This window comes from Epinephelus fuscoguttatus, linkage group LG8, assembly GCF_011397635.1.
Source record: "Epinephelus fuscoguttatus linkage group LG8, E.fuscoguttatus.final_Chr_v1".
Lineage (NCBI taxonomy): Eukaryota > Metazoa > Chordata > Actinopteri > Perciformes > Serranidae > Epinephelus > Epinephelus fuscoguttatus.
Window position 1 is genome coordinate 25903702 of NC_064759.1, and position 15889 is coordinate 25919590.

A 15889-nucleotide genomic window follows, 5' to 3' on the forward strand; every position below is an offset into this window, starting at 1 on the left:
AGCTCAGTGATCTGCCTTCCCACACTGTAGTTAATCCCCACTAGTGTTTCTGACTGGTATTTAGGCAAGCAAAGGCAACACACACAGGTTTTTCCAGAGTAGAAGGAGGAAGCCTTGCAGCAAACGAGACTACCAATGCACATTCCCTCTTATTCCCTCCCCTGCCTGCCTGCCTGCTCTGCTCTCCTCTACCACCCCCTCTCCTCTCCACTCTGTCTGTCTCTCACTCCAGCAGAAACACTCCTCTGCTGAGTGTGGGGGGATGGGTGCGCAGGCTCCAGCTCTCTCTCACCCTACTAACATTGAACTGCGCCGTACAGAGAGAAGAAAAAAAAAACCCTGGGCCTTATCTACCAGACAGAGGATGCATGAACAGTTTCAAAGTCTCCCCAACAATTAGAAAAATGGAGCATTTGTCCCCCTCCTCTCCTCAGTCAAATGAAGCAGACATTTTTGGCATCCACAAAAACGCACAGGGTGTGTGCACGGCATTGAAGCAGGGGTGGTAATGAGAAGTGTGTGTGCGTGTGTGTGTGTGTGCTGGGGCTGAGTGAGTTTTTATTTGAAAGAATGAAATGCAAATGAATGTTATGGTGTGTGAGGCGTTTAGTGGTTGGATTGGGTGTTGAGAAAAATTCAGATTTTGGGGTGTAAGTGGGACGAGGTTTTTTTCTCACTCTCGACACACGCGCGCGCACACACACACACACACACACACACACACACGCACACACAAACCGTCTCTCTCGCTCTCTCCCACACACACACACGCATGCACACGTACACACGCGCACACACATCTACCTCTAGGGGGCTTGTAGAGGAAAAAAAGGCAGGAAGTAGCAGCAGTGAGAAGGCATACTTGATCACATGTACAAACATCGGAACACAATTTAACATTCTGCCTGACACACCCCCCTAATGCACGGAGAGCACAGCTTTGCAGGCACATATAATTTCACAGCCACATCATACCACACAGGGTTAATGCGATTTCCCACATCAGTGCGAGCTCGCAAAGTGGATCACGCTTTATTTTAGACTGACTACAGCGAGGCATGAGAAGAAGGAGCGCTCACACGAAGCCTCGTGTTTAATATGCGTGTGTGAGGGGCGTCTAGACTTTGAGTTTTAATGTTGGAGGAACATTTATACTGCGGATGTTGGGTTTATAAAACAGGGTTTCACATGCACAACAGCAGCAGTGGGAAAAGTCATCTACTCCAAGTTAAAACAAGAGTTTTAGTTGCTTTTTAAAACGACAGAGGGTCTTCCATCCCAGAGACCAGACACAGGGCCAGTTGTGCAGAAACAGATTTAATGTAGCTTCCTCTCCCCGCCTGACTTAATTTTTCTGCTCTGGCTGCTGGCAAAAGTCGGGGCAGACTTTTGGGGATCTGGGAGGAGGATTTGCAAGCTCATGTGCCATCTGCTGGACAAAAGATGGGCTCCAAACACACAAGGACTCGCTCTTGGCCAAAGTCATTACTGCTTCTGATGATGTTTTTGATTCACCTCGTCTTTGTTAAAAACTGCTTCGTGGACATTATGCAGTCATGCTGTTACTAAGAATCCCATGACTTATTTAGATGTACTAGATTTTACCCAGCATGTTGCACAATACCCAGGAAGCCCTGCAATTGTATCACTGTTCTTATAGAGAAACACAGCACTTAAATACACATAATATTACAATATTTGGTATTACATTTGTTCAGACACCCAAGTACATCTTAAAACTTAGAAATCAAATTGACTGAATCTTCACCTGCAGATAGGAATATTACAGTTTGTTCCATAAACATAGAATATGTACAGATCATGTTAATATTTACCCATCCACTGCACACACACACACACATTCAAATTGCACTTGCATCTCTGAGGCACTGCCGAGCATCAACTTCCATTATATTCCGCTGCATATCAAGGGAAATACGCTGTCTGTTCTCTGTATCTTACTGTCACATGTACTCCTAAGTAATATACAGACATGGCAGGAAGGCACGCATGAGGAAACTCCTCTGTATAATCTTTGCCATACTTCTCCAATTCTAAAACAAACACACAAAACACAGCACTCTTTAGTGATTTCACTTATGCACCAATAACCTAAAAGAAGCAGCAAGCAGTATGTGCATGATTTTTTATTTTCAGTTAATTCATTCTCATAAAGAAGGCCCAAAACAGTGTTTATATTACAGTCACTTCATTGTTTCAGAGTGGATACAACTTACCCATGATGTATTTTCACAAAAAATATGGGGACCGTAAACATCTAATAAAACAAAACTGAGCGTCTTTACATTTGATGTATTTTAAGATACTGTAACAGAATTTTTTGATGATTTCCTTGTGAAAAATACAATAAATCACACCACTCTTATTGATGGCAAGTGAAGCTCTGCATCCACTCCCTTCAGCCGTCCTCATTGTGATTTTTATGAGGTGTGGTGCAACCTTGAAGCATCTACAGCACCCAAATTTAGTTCCTATCTCTCCACCGCTTTTGTAGAGAGGCTCAGAATTCAGGCCAAGTGAGATGGATGTTGCCAAGACTCCCCTGGTATACTGATGCTAAAAAGGCAACCAGTTTTGTCCTTTTATTTGGGCTTCTCAATTTACAGATCCATCATTTCTTCCTCCACAGTCTTTCCACTGGTTCCAAGATACCGCTCTTGTACTCCGAGAGTACTGGAGTGCTGTTAAGGAGAACATAACAAAAGTAACACATTTTTTAGAATGTATATTGTCAGATTCAGGTTACTTTTTAGCAGAGTATTCAGTCTTTCAGCCACCTCCCGTGAATCTCAAGGTTTCATTTCCAACCAGATGAGTCACAGTGAGTCACCATAGTGATTAGGAAAGGATACGAGTCGAACTGGAAGTCTGCCCCCACAGCAGCTGACATCATGGCCTGCAGATTCCTCTCCTCCAGGTCTCCAAAGCAGTAGCCATTGGCTTTGTCCACTGCTCGTAAGACCTGAATCATGCTCTCTCTATCCTGTGGAGAGGAAAAGAGAAGCATATGAGATCAGGGGGTTTTCCCTGTTGAGATTCACTGCAACTTACTTATGGTTAGAGGATGACCCAGGGTAACCTATTTTCCCATGTTTTTGTGTCCAAGAGACTAATGGAGACAATATTTTTTTAGTTGTCCAGTATTAAGTGAGGGGGGTGCAGTCAGCAGCTGTGACAGAGGTGGCAATGTAACCACTTAGGGCATTTGTGCACCGTCACTTTACGACCATTTAAAGTGCTCGTTTTTGCCACTGAAAGGCTCAGATTATTCTTCCAATCATTTGACAATATTATGGAAAGGATCACTACAGAAAGAGGCCATTTTGTTAATGAGTAAGATCCTTTTTGTTTATTGAGAAACAGCCTCCAAATCGCTATCGACAAACCCACCGGGCTCCATTTAAATAAACAGTAATTTAATCATTGTTAAACACGCTTTATTTTAAGTCGACAGACACAAAACAAAACTCCTAAAAAACATTTTGGTTCATCTTAACACTGCTCCAACAATCACCAGTTATGGTTTGGTTGAAATAAACCCTTGATTCACCCAGGCAGATGTGAAAATATGCTGTCTCTATACATGCTTAAATTACTGGTTATTTAAATGGAGTCTGGTGGGCTTGGCGATAGCGATTCTAGGGCAGTTTCTTGTTAAACAAAAAGGTCTATTTCTGTAGTGATCCCTTCCATAATGCTGTCAGATACTTTTAATAACATTATGAGCCTATCAGTGGCAAAAATAAGCACCTTCAGTGGACGTAAAATGTGGATGCATAAATGCCCCAAGTGGTTCCCTTGCCGCCTCTTTCACAGCTGCCTGCTGCAGCTCTACACTCAATACTGGACTAGTTTCAAAAACTGTTGTTCGCATTAGTTGCTTAGACACTAAACCGGGGAAAAACACAGAGGCTACCCTTTAAAGATATGCTGGAGAAACTCACTGAAACTTTGATAATGTGCTTTAATTGTATTTCTTTTTTTTATCATTTCTATGTCACAAGACAATGTTAGATTTAACTGGTTTCATAAATCCTCACTCTTTTTTCATATTGATTTTTTACCTGGTAGATTTACTGCATGAGCAGCATACAGGCAGACTTTTCCCTTTAAAGGAGTATGAAACTCTCTTGGAAATATGGCAGTGCAGCCTGTTTGGCCTTGGATAGTGTTTACCATGGTCTAGTATTTTGGGATAAGCTACACATGTATACAAAGCTATAAAATCCCAAACTCCCTCCAATGTTGAGAGTTGTACTTCTTGTCCTTCTCAAGGTCAAAAGTGTCGTGTTTTTGCTCTTTTAAATTTGCTGTGTTTAAGCACCTTTTGTAACCACGGTAACAGCTGTTTAACTTAAAGGAGTTAAACAAAAAAAAACAAACACACAAATGCATCAAGGCTGAGTTTTCACAATGATGGAAACAATAGTGCCAACCTGCCATTTGTATATATTACCAGCCCCATATGCAGTAATGGCAGAGTGGTCTAGACTCCCGTCTCTGGGTGCACACACAGGATCATATCAGTCTCCATAAAGAAATAATGCCAGGGAACAAATACAGTGTGCAGACAGCCCACTCCCTTTTAACAGTCCAATCCATCTGCAGGAAATTGATCCAGTGCTCAATTTCAAATGCTGAAAATGATTTATGATTTACCTGCTGAAAAGATGAAACATGCCATGAGTGATTTTGAGGAATTTCTTGGAGGAGAGCCATTTTGGCATTGGCGAATTAATGTACAAGTTTAACATGTTCGGGCCAGTTATACTCAGGTACTGAACTCCTTCATGACCCATTTACAAAAATATAATGAGGGAAGTCTTATTACACTGTCCACTCAATATCTCTCAGTGGCCTCGCATCATTTAACAGAAAATAAATATGAGATAAAAATAAATTAATATTTGGTGTCCAATTTGCTTTCAGTCAAAACATGAAATGAGTCTTAATAAATTGTATTAAGTCAAAAAACACACACTTATCTTTTTGTCGGATATTCTGTGCCACACACAGACACTGAGCCCTCAAGGCTTCATTTGTGTATACGTATATGCCGTGCTTGTTATGGCTGGCGAGACTAAATTAGCCACTCTTCTCATTTTTTCAATCCTTTCCTCGCGTCTTGGTCCCTCCCACCCAAGATGTGAGCAGAGGAGGCAAAGACGACACGCAAGGAGAGAGGAGACAAGGCAACAGCTGTGTGTCACACCTCTTTTATATGTCATGGGTTTGGTGCTGATAAGACTTGTGCAAACTCTTGCACAAGTGCATCCTTGCTCATTGCTCCTCTGGCAAGCCTTCTCTCTCCTTGAGATGCATTTTAGGAATTTTTACATCTTTAAAAATGGTGCACTGAGATCAATTTCCAGATCACAGGCAGGAGGATGGAGGAGATGAGGAGGCACAATACAGTGCAGAGAGAAGAGCCCTACATCTGCTCGTTTCAGATTTACCTCAAAGCAGACTTGACATTTGGTACTCTCCGAGTAATAACCTTTGTTTTGGTTTGTTTGTTATTTCAAATAATCTTTGTGTGTAAGGAGTGCAACATGCAAGATGTAAATTTAGCGTCAATATTATCTTAAGCCACCTAAGCCCTTTCCGAATCAGGAAACCCTTTGTGATTGTACTTTTAATTTACTAAAGCATATTTCAGTGGAATTGTAGCAGTATTAGGTCCCAGAAGAGTACGCTAGAATGTACCACCAGCAGTATAAAATACATTGAGCCTGAGGGTCGTTCTTTGAAATGTAAAACAAGAAGTTATTCATAAACAGCAAAGAGTGATACCTGTACATTGAGAGGCACAAAGGAGACAAGGCTGTAATCTTGTATGACCTCTGCCAACTTCTCATTTAGATGACGGAATTTTTTAAAGAAGGGATCTGCAGCCAGGTGGTCGAGAAGATAGGTCAGGTCCATGACCTCTGTGTAGAAGTCAAGGTTGAAGGCTGTACAAGAATCAAGGCAGAAAAAATGTTACAATTAATATTACAATCAAAATGCGCACGTAACTCAGTTTCTGAATAAGTTATACAGTTACTGATGTATTCCTCAGAAATCTAAGTAAGAAGCATCAGTCCTCATCTGTAATATTTTCTGTGTGTTAACATTAATTTTGTTAGAGCCAACAACCCTTAACATACCCAGTTTGCCATACTGTTCAATCAAGTCCATCTTGGAGAGGATATTGACATGTGGAAGCTCTACGTGCAGCATGGTGGACAGCGAGGTACACAGCACAGAGATGAACTTAGCTGGGTCGGCGCAGTAGTGTGAGTCCACCAGGTGCACTGCTGTGAGCTTAAAGAAGCGATAAAGTGTGGGAGAACGACAGTCATAAGATTTATAATCTGCATTATGTTAATACTGTATGTACCTGATGAGTGAATAACTAAAGCATAGGTTTAGGGGTCAGGGAACATCATTCCCATCCCAGTATGTTTAAGAAGCTCACCCTAAAATTCCACTTGCTCAGCTGTGAGAATATATTCTTGACTGAACTCTGGTGGGTATAGAGCTCCACCTGCCCAGGACAGTCAAACAAGAAGTAACAGTCACTGTGCTGTTTCAGCTTGTTCTCTAACCAGTCTAGATTTGCCTCAACATACTCCATACAGTAGAGCAGCCCACCGTTGGGGCCAAGCTTCAAACCCTCCATGACATCGTCCAGGGTGACCAGCTCTGAGATATCTACTGCACAGGTATACGGTAGCCCTTCATTGGCGGGGTCCATGTTCACCACAACCACCTTGCGTCCCAGGTTAGTAAGGAACTCCTGCATTCCCTGGCAGTAGGTGGTTTTTCCTGAGCCTGGGGGTCCAATGACCACCTGCCCGAAGCGCAGGGAGGGCGGTACTCCTGTCTGGGTGGACATGGTGTCAGTGCCACTCGACTGGTGAGCTGGAGAAGGTCACATTAGATGGGAGCAGGATGTGAGAGGGGCCACATGTGATGCCCTCTGCAGGGTGTCAGCATCCAGGTTGTTGTCACCTGACAGGGTCACATCAATCAGTGTCAGAAATTAGCATGTGAGAGGCTCGAGTCAAGTGCAGGCTTTCCAACATTTATTTTAGTTAAGTAAAATATTAATATAGTACACCCTCGTCCCTGAGGAGGGGTTGCCTTTTACCAGGCTTTCACTGTCTATAATAATTTGTTTTTAATGACTAGCTTGGTCAAATAAAGGTTGAATGTACGAACACTTAACTAAAGCAGGAGTGAATACATAGTTGAACGTCAATACACTCAGGTACATTAATAAACAAAACTTCCTAACTGTGGTTTATTAAAAGTTTATGTCACCAGAGGTAAGTCTAACTAATGTTAGTTACATTATCTGGTACTTTATGGACATTCATTTGTAAATGTAATAAGCATGTGGTAAATATTTACCGTCTGCCGCCGTTATGTTTGCATGCGTACAACTATTGCTAGCTAAATGGCTACGCTAGTCTTAAGTACTTCCGGGTTACGTGCCGAGATATCAAAATAAGAGCAGAGTTTTTCATTCGACAAAAGTGCACCACCCTGACCTCTGTGACAGTGCCTCGTGTATAATTTAAGCCCAGCTCCTTATGTTACATCATTAATATATTTTCATAAAATCCCATACATGTGACACAGGAAGACGTTTTCGTGTAATAGTGAGTCAGCAATTTGAGACATTACATAATTGTAGAAAAATACAAAAATGAGCACAAGTGGAATATGAGGTTTGAAAATGTTTTAATAATACTGACAAATATGTGAGTAAAAATACTACAGAAAAACAATATTTAAATTAACGTCATCTTCTTGGTCCAATGCTGCCACCTGGCTGCCAGCCTCTGTACTTCATACTCGTGTTTGGTTGCCGTCTCAGCAAAGTGTCGCCTCCATCTATGTCTTTGGGTTTGTCATACACTGTGGTTATATGAAAATCTGTTTTGGCCTTTTTTACAGGATGCAAGAGCAGTTTCTCTCCATGATACCTGCAGAAAAATACAAGGATTACTCACTAGTATACAAAAAAATTACAAGCATTTAATTTGTTGATCTTGTTTGCCTGTCATACGCACCCAAAGCCTCTCTTGCAATTGGGATGTTGGCCGTCATTCTCAAGAGCGTCAGGAATCCCAATCTGACTGTGTCCCAACCCTTCACCATCCTTCCAGCCCTGCCTCTCCATCAAACGACGGCCAAAGCCCTATAAAGAAAAAAACATTAGGAAATTGCTTATATAGGCTTGGGTAGAAAAGATGGCAATCAAATTAAAGGCCACCCTCTTACCTTAGTGAACCTCTCAAAGCTGCCAATAGACTGCCTGTGTCCAGACCTATCTTCAAGACCGTCCCTCAGCCTTTTTTCATACCGCATTCGGACATAGTCACGGGCATCCATGTCACCTCCATCTGTGAGAACGAGAGCTGGGTTATAGAAAAACTGGTCCTGCAGAGATAATTTGGTCCCCTTCATCTATTAGGGTAATCACAGATGCAAGACAAACTTGACATACCTTTATCATAGTAAACACTCATGTCAACATCCCAGTCGTCTGCCGTTTGTTCATCAAAATCTTAAAAAAAAAAAAAAGGACAGAAGGAGACATTAAATATAATTAATATTTCATCAAACAAATACACTTCATTCAAAGCAGTTATGATTAAAAATATATAAATGTGCTTTGAATCAAAACAAAATAGCACACACATCAACATTTATCTTTTAATGTCTATTATTGTAATCACAGAGTGGACTTAAGCTGTCTAATTTAACAATACACAATAACCATCAATATGTGATTTTTCTGTTCTAAATATACATTAATACATACCTCTAGAAGTATACAGCTTTAATATGGAAAACTATATGATTCATGTTTTTGTTGCTTACCTCCTTCTTCCTCCTGCCAGTACTGAGCGTCAGTGTAGAACACCAGGCCCGAGCCGCCCTTCTCCCACTTCAACTCGATCTCCTCTTCGAACAGCCTCTCTTTGCTTCGCTCCTGGCTCGTTACATCATCGTGCAAAGCCTCATGGCGCTCCCACTCCTCACAGCAGTCATCATCCTACAACCAACCATATGAATAATTGTCAAACCACAGTGAAGGGATGACGATGACAAGTCAGCCTACAGTTGCTATTATCAACAGTGCATAATATTTAACACACTATATATGAATGAATTTAAACCCACATCATCTGCATTTGACTTTGTATCCTCCTCCTCTTCTTCCTGTGGCTCATCAGTCTCTGTTGTTTCTGTGCGATCAGCTCGCTGCCTCCGTCCTGAGGGTGGAGCAGCCAAAGTGCCTGGTCCTGTTATTTCATGTCCAGCAGCTGTTAACACAGTCTCCTCTGTGGCTGGAAGCGTCAAAGTGTCCTGATACTGGAAAGGTACGTTGCCGTAGCGACGGTTTGAACTGGTCTTGGGAAAAGTGAGGCCCAACTTCCGGATGAGGCGCGGAGGCAATCGGCAGGACTGGATGAGCTGTAGGAACACTTTCACTGGCGTGCCCACATTCCCATTCTGCATCAGAGCAGGTGGATTCAGTTCGGGTAAACTTTTGAGGTCAGCCTCTGTGAAGCGCTCTGTTAGGGACACCCGGTACCGCTGCTCATGCTTCGATTTATAGGGGAATGACCCATCATCTGAAGAATAATATTAAAAAAGTTAGATATACAGACAGCAATAACACTTCACAGAAAAAGACAATTAATTGCAAGTAATTAACAGTCACACCCACATAATGGGGCCATTTATATAGTTCCTACACTGTTTATCTAACTGGTGTTTAGTAAAATTTGTACCTTACAATTAGTAAGTTCCCTGATTGTTTCCTGTTTTCTTCATTACTAGCCTAATGAGGGAGATTTAAGGTATCAATTTGGACTCTCATAACTTGCACTAAGCATATTCAATAGTGGTGAATGACTCACAAGAATTATATATTTAAAATGAATGGTTAAAATCAAAGCAACAGAGGTCAAATTGTCCTTACTGTTGCCTCCATTAGGTCGCGCTCACATAACACTGGATCCCATGATGAAACCAACGTCATGTCTCCTGTGTAAAGCTTTTATGTTATAGATTTATAGTCCCCAAAGCCTCATGCAGAGCCACAGCAAATTGACCATTATAAAGCTGTCATATCAGGCCGAGTAGTGCTCCCCATAGCTTACAAAATATGCAGAGTGGCCCTTTAATATGGCACAACAGAAATCTAGTCAAGTCCGGACAAAAATGGTAGTGATCTCTCTGTCCCCCTATCGCCGTTAGGCTAACTACAAAGCACATTTTAAGAAGCAAACTTTCACTCACCTTTGTCATGTGAAACCTTTATTCTTTTAATAACACAGCGTCTGGACAGCCAACTGCCCTTTGAGTCAATCCAGTGATTCCCCGAATACATCCTGATACATCTGTCAGCGTCTTTAGCATTAACTGAGACGATACAACAGCACGACTTCACCGTCTGCTTCTTCCCGAAGCTGTTTTCTGTCACTTGGTCGGTCTCCTGACATCTTGAGCTGCCCTCTTCACTTTCACCACACACGGTGTTTTCGGGCCCCTCGGACTCCCTGAGGACCTCAGGTCGGTGTCGGAAGTGAAAACACTGAAAACCGCCGCTTTCTATGAACTGACTGAAATAATTTCTCAGGTCCGCGGAGCGAAAAGCGACGGGAATGTTGCTAACTGCCAAATACACAGGAGCTAGGGCTTCGGAGTCCGCCATGTTTGTTTTTTTTCTTCTAGACTAAAAACGTCATCGCAACGGCTTTCAGAAATGACGTTAGTTCCGCTTCCTAAAGACGTTAGAAAAAGCTACTCCACTAATTTATATTTTTGGGTTATTGTTCAACTATTATATTTTTTTCGTCCCTGTCAGAACTAAGTGGAAAAAAACAATTCACTTATTTCTTATTTTTTTCACAGTCTCTTGAGACCAAGACGAACATACAAAAAAAAAGATAGCTCAGTCATGATTTTTAATCTATAAAAAGTGCCCTTTTATGTCTGGTTTTTGTTATATTTCCTCTGTCCTTGAGCCTGATTTTTGATTTTCAACCACGTTTTAATTTGACATTGATCTAATATTAACTTCAAGTACAAATGATACAAATATTATAATTAAATATATAATATGTTGTATGAAATATTATATGAAATATGAAATATGTCCCCAAGGGGTTATGGTCATTTTCACCACACTGTACAAAATGTAAATCCAGTGATTTTTTTTCTTCTTTTTTAAAAAAAAATTATTTAGTTTAGGTTTTGTTTTATAGGTAGTGACGAGTGCAATAGTCATGTAACAGGAGAGCACATGGATGGAGGACACTCAACTCCATGGAGGGAAATAAAATACCAAATCAAGGTGAAATTTTGTCCAGTTAAGAATATGTTTAGTAGCTATCATTTCCAAACTGCTCATATTTTCTTTAAAGAAAAACAAATAACAGGAAAAACAAAAATTTATAATGTGTATTTTGTGTATAAACTGTCATTAGCAAGCTAACATATCATGAGTTTGTAAAACTGTGACAAAATATAATTTCCACAACAATCATTTTTTATCACCTTGTTTATTGTGATGGAAAAGACATATGGTAATAGAAATGACAGTGCCAGTGTTGTATTACTGAAAATAATGTATCAATATTCATCTTCTAACTGCTTCATCCTCTTGAGGGTCGCAGGGGGGCTGGAGCCTATCCCAGCTGACATTGGGCGAGAGGCAGGGTACACCCTGGACAGGTCGCCAGACTGTCGCAGGGCTGACACATAGAGACACACCTGACTGACACATAGAGACACACCTACGGACAATTTAGAGTTATCAATTAACCTAGTCCCCAATCTGCATGTCTTTGGACTGTGGGAGGAAGCCGGAGTGCCTGGAGAGAACCCACGCTGATACGGGGAGAACATGCAAACTCCGCACAGAAGGGATCGAACCAGGAACCGTCTTGCTGTGAGGCGACAGCGCTAACCACCACACCACCGTGCCGCCCCAATGTAACAATACATCTCAGTAAATATGTATATGTTTTTTATAGTTGAAGAGTGGCCCTTATAAGTTATAAAGATCATTAAGTATGGGGTTCTACATAAAAGTTATACATATACAAGATACATTATCTCCATGCTCAAGGATACTAGCATGATTTTGTTTTCATAGCTCTATCATAATCTCTTGTACTAAATAACTTGGCCTAAATAATCAACTATGAATATAATCTTTGAAGGTTTACTGTATCTACATGCATTGTCAAATGCGTAGCACCAAATTCTGGGCCCTTTGCATAAGCAGTCTCTCTTGATCGATGTCTCTCTCATGCACCATGATTTTTTTAGTCGATCTGCTTCCTTTCCCTTTTCTGCCTTTCTTTCTTTGTCTTTATTCCCTTGTTTTGGATCTCCAATTTCCCTTTTTTGGGGACAGACTATACCATTTAGCGTTTTTGAAGTGTGAGAGGGGCCTCAGAGAGCTTCCACTTTTTTTATGCAAAGTTCAGTCTTTCAACTGATTTATTAGCCAATTTTAATTTAGTCATGGCACGTATTACTTAGAAATAAAAACAAACTGCCAACAAAACCAGATATTTCATTCCAGGCGTTTTCAAGAGCCCCCCTGATTGTTGTTTCTATATCTTCACCATGAAATTGCTGCGTATCTTATCCAAGGTTAAATTTCCCTGATATCCAGGATTTTTTATTTTGACAGTGACGTAATTAAATAGATTAACAGCAGTTTAGCCCCTACTGTGTCTCACTAGGCTTTACAGGCCACATCAGTGGTGTAGACTCAACCACAGCTCTCTAACACAGGGAAAACAAACAAACAAAAAACCCTTTGTATAAAGGGGAGAGATAGGTGATACCATAGAAGAGGCATTTTTAAGAGAAATCCTTCTTCTTGGATAACTAGAGGAATTTATTTTTTAAAAAATCAGTATAAAGTAATAAAAAATAAACTCATAGAGCACTACACTGATAGTAATCAATACTGCATCTCTGATAACATTCAAAGTTAAAATGTTAAAACTAGAAAGGAAACTGTGAGACTTAAATAACTATTGAAAGACACAGCACCCCGGCTTGATTTTTTATTCACATATCTGCTTTTGATTTAGACAAAAAGGAACCAAGTCTAGTAAAATACCATTGAAGCTCACTGAAGGGATGGAAATTACAAAATGTGACGTCTTTCACGTCACTACATTTTTAACCTCTTTCAGAGAGAAAACAAGTCACAGGTCATTATCCCAGCGGCTAACCCTTCCTCTGGCCTTCACCTCAACTTTTATCACTGTGTTTTGATAGTAATAGGCAGTAAAACTAGAGCCGGGTGTCTGGACTCTGACATCACTTATACATGTTACACACGTAGTTTCATGAGTCATCATAGCCATCCTGTCCTGTGTAAGCCCATGTTAAAAAGCCCATGTTAAAACTCAAACATGTCACGTACATTTGAACTTACAAATGAATTATTAACAACATAAAGGTGAGTCAGAAGTTCGATCTTAGGTCAAAACTTACAAGTAAGGTACTGAAAGAATAAAACTTTCTAACACATATATCACACAAGGAAGAGCCCCGCTGCATACAGGGGGGCACTTAGAGTCTCACAAATAGATGCACCAAATATTTATCTGTGCTGGAAAATAAAATCAAAATATATATAATTGTGAGCCCGGAACAGAAGCTATACAAGATATGCTACCTTGTCACAAAAGACACCAATCATGGGTCATTGCACTGGAGTGGCCTTTAGTAGTTTCATAATCTGTAGATAAATCTTCAAAATTAAAGTGCGGGACTCAGTATTGTTTACATTTTTTGTATCTGTGCCAGCAACAATACTTTTATTGATACTTGGAGAATATTTTAAAAAATATATTTCAAAAGCCTTTTTTTAACAAAAGAAAAAGAACTTCTCAAATGCCTCAGTGTGTCCTAACGAAGTTCATCCATAGAGGGACTTCTAAATAAAATACAGCACAAAAATGTAACTTAAATCAGGAAATATCTAATCTAATGATAACTAAGCAGACTTTAAATATGAACAAGTATTTGATGCCAGCTTTCAGTAGTTTGTTTTTGATATTCTTAGCTACCCTTTGTCAGTATCTAAAGGTATTAAAGCTTAGCAATATGTTAGCATTATGTTAGTTTAGTATGTATGCAGGTGCCACTAGGGTCTTGTGCTACAGTATGTCATAGCATAAAGAAGAAAATGAAAATCCGTATCACTTGTGCATTTCAAAACCCTGACATATCCTGGTGTACAGATGATCTATATTTTGGAATGGTCATTTTATTTTGATGAGGTGAAGTTAGTAACTTTATCTCAAAAGCCTGAAAAATGAATCTTTTGTTTTAGACAAGAACATTTGATTGGGAAATTATATACAAATTTTATTGTTTGAAAACATATGTTTGGCATTGTTGTTCTGGTTTGTATGAATTTGTGGTGTCTTGCAAGTTGGTAACATATGGCTTTTTTTTTTTTTTTTGAGGGTTGAGATGACCCCACAGTGTAAGAATAACTATCGCCTCTGGGTTGATGACCTTGTGAAAAGGGAGCCAGGCAAATAACCCTCGGCTGTATTAGCAGTAGGCCAAGGTCAAGTGTCATGTACCAGCCACAGCGTCCATGGAGAGTGCAATGACCTGGTAGACTAAAACCTGAGGAAACAAAAAAGTCAATATTTAGAGGAAAATCTCACCAGAAGGGCAAACTGTGTTTCAGTAGATATGGGGACACAATTCCCTTGAAAATATTTCAGTAATTGTCCTATTGTTTTTAACAATTTAATAATGCTATCACTGTCAAGTGCCATCATAGATTTTTGTTTTGTATTTTAATGATATATTTATAATCAAAAAGGCTTGGACATTCTTTAGGTGTCACCCATTACATCATGCTTCGTCAGACCTGGACTGTTTCGCCTGCTTGATCTCAGAATACAGCAGTTGTTCCACTTATAGAATGAAGGACATTTTATTTTACTGTCTTGCCGGAGATAAGCGGTCGTCCTCCGTGTCCGTCTCTGCCTGCTCCTAACCTCTATAAACACAAGTCTTATCGCAAGCATTTACAACTGTCAGCCTGCTTCATGGTGCCCGAGTTCCTCCTGAGTGCATTACAGGTCACTTCACTGAAAGGATCACATTCTCAAAGATAGCGTAATGTGTGTTATCATGCATTTCGTAGCGGAGGTCCGTTATGATTTAGACATGTCACGTCTTACATGAATAATCACTGTAGTGTATCGTAATGAGATCATTCCAGGAAAGAAAATGAGGCTGTGAACCTCTTCTAGAGCATTCTTTGAAGGGATGAGTAAGACACTGATGAAGTAAAACAAACATGCGGTGACTGGTGCTGCCATTTGTGTCTGGCTTGTAATCTCTTTATTGTAGTCATTCACTTTATGAGCTGACCTTGACTCCACTGCTCTGTGGTTCACATCTTCCTCTGGAACTTCCATAATGATGCTTTCAGGCTTCTTGGCTTGTGCAGCCAGTGTCCCCACAAAAATAAAGAAGAGCATAATAGGTTATATATTGTGTCACCTGTCACTACAGTGTGGTAAACACTTTAGTTGGGCCATGGCCCTAAATGTCCAAACCAAGGGAACTTGTCATTGAATATTAGAAGTTTGTTTATTTGTGACAGCAATAAAGCAATTAGCTTATCAGTCTTGAGCCTCTGTGCCAGGCACGGGGAAGATAACAAATTAGGGTAAATTCATTTAAATGACAAGTGGAACATTGTACTGCCTGTTACAGAGGCCATAAACTGGAATTTCCTGAATTTCCTTGGCCAACTTTGATTGTTTCAGAATAAAAACAGTTTTATCCATCTAACAAT

The 15889-nt window shown here is 40.3% G+C and overlaps 2 protein-coding genes across 2 annotated transcripts; both read right to left on the minus strand.

Moving 5' to 3' along the window:
* Positions 1–2131: 2131 nt before the first annotated feature.
* gpn2 (GPN-loop GTPase 2) lies at positions 2132–7484 on the minus strand. Its single transcript, XM_049584547.1, has 6 exons — positions 7420–7484; positions 6482–7017; positions 6171–6327; positions 5815–5975; positions 2874–3004; positions 2132–2694 (listed from the first exon to the last, which is right to left on the minus strand). The coding sequence occupies exons 2-6, from the start codon at positions 6899–6901 to the stop codon at positions 2622–2624; spliced, it is 942 nt and encodes a 313-aa protein (XP_049440504.1). The 5' UTR covers positions 6902–7017; positions 7420–7484; the 3' UTR covers positions 2132–2621.
* A 258-nt stretch (positions 7485–7742) lies between these two features.
* On the minus strand, positions 7743–10764 carry gpatch3 (G patch domain containing 3). Its single transcript, XM_049583733.1, has 7 exons — positions 10327–10764; positions 9202–9656; positions 8899–9073; positions 8522–8581; positions 8296–8417; positions 8085–8212; positions 7743–7997 (listed from the first exon to the last, which is right to left on the minus strand). The coding sequence occupies exons 1-7, from the start codon at positions 10739–10741 to the stop codon at positions 7814–7816; spliced, it is 1539 nt and encodes a 512-aa protein (XP_049439690.1). The 5' UTR covers positions 10742–10764; the 3' UTR covers positions 7743–7813.
* Between the last annotated feature and the right edge of the window lie 5125 nt (positions 10765–15889).

Excerpts from the sequence above, each read along its gene's own strand:
- gpn2 (XM_049584547.1), bottom strand. The coding sequence starts at position 6,901 with ATGTCCACCCAGACAGGAGTACCGCCCTCCCTGCGCTTCGGGCAGGTG. Across the intron at positions 6,328-6,481 it reads TGAGCAAGTGGAATTTTAGG|CTCACAGCAGTGCACCTGGT; the intron begins GTGAGCTTCTTA and ends CGCTTCTTTAAG. Across the intron at positions 3,005-5,814 it reads TTGTGCCTCTCAATGTACAG|GATAGAGAGAGCATGATTCA; the intron begins GTATCACTCTTT and ends TCCTCTCCACAG.
- gpatch3 (XM_049583733.1), bottom strand. The coding sequence starts at position 10,741 with ATGGCGGACTCCGAAGCCCTAGCTCCTGTGTATTTGGCAGTTAGCAAC. Across the intron at positions 8,582-8,898 it reads CTGGCAGGAGGAAGAAGGAG|ATTTTGATGAACAAACGGCA; the intron begins GTAAGCAACAAA and ends TTTTTTTTTAAG. Across the intron at positions 8,418-8,521 it reads GAGTGTTTACTATGATAAAG|ATGGAGGTGACATGGATGCC; the intron begins GTATGTCAAGTT and ends TCGTTCTCACAG.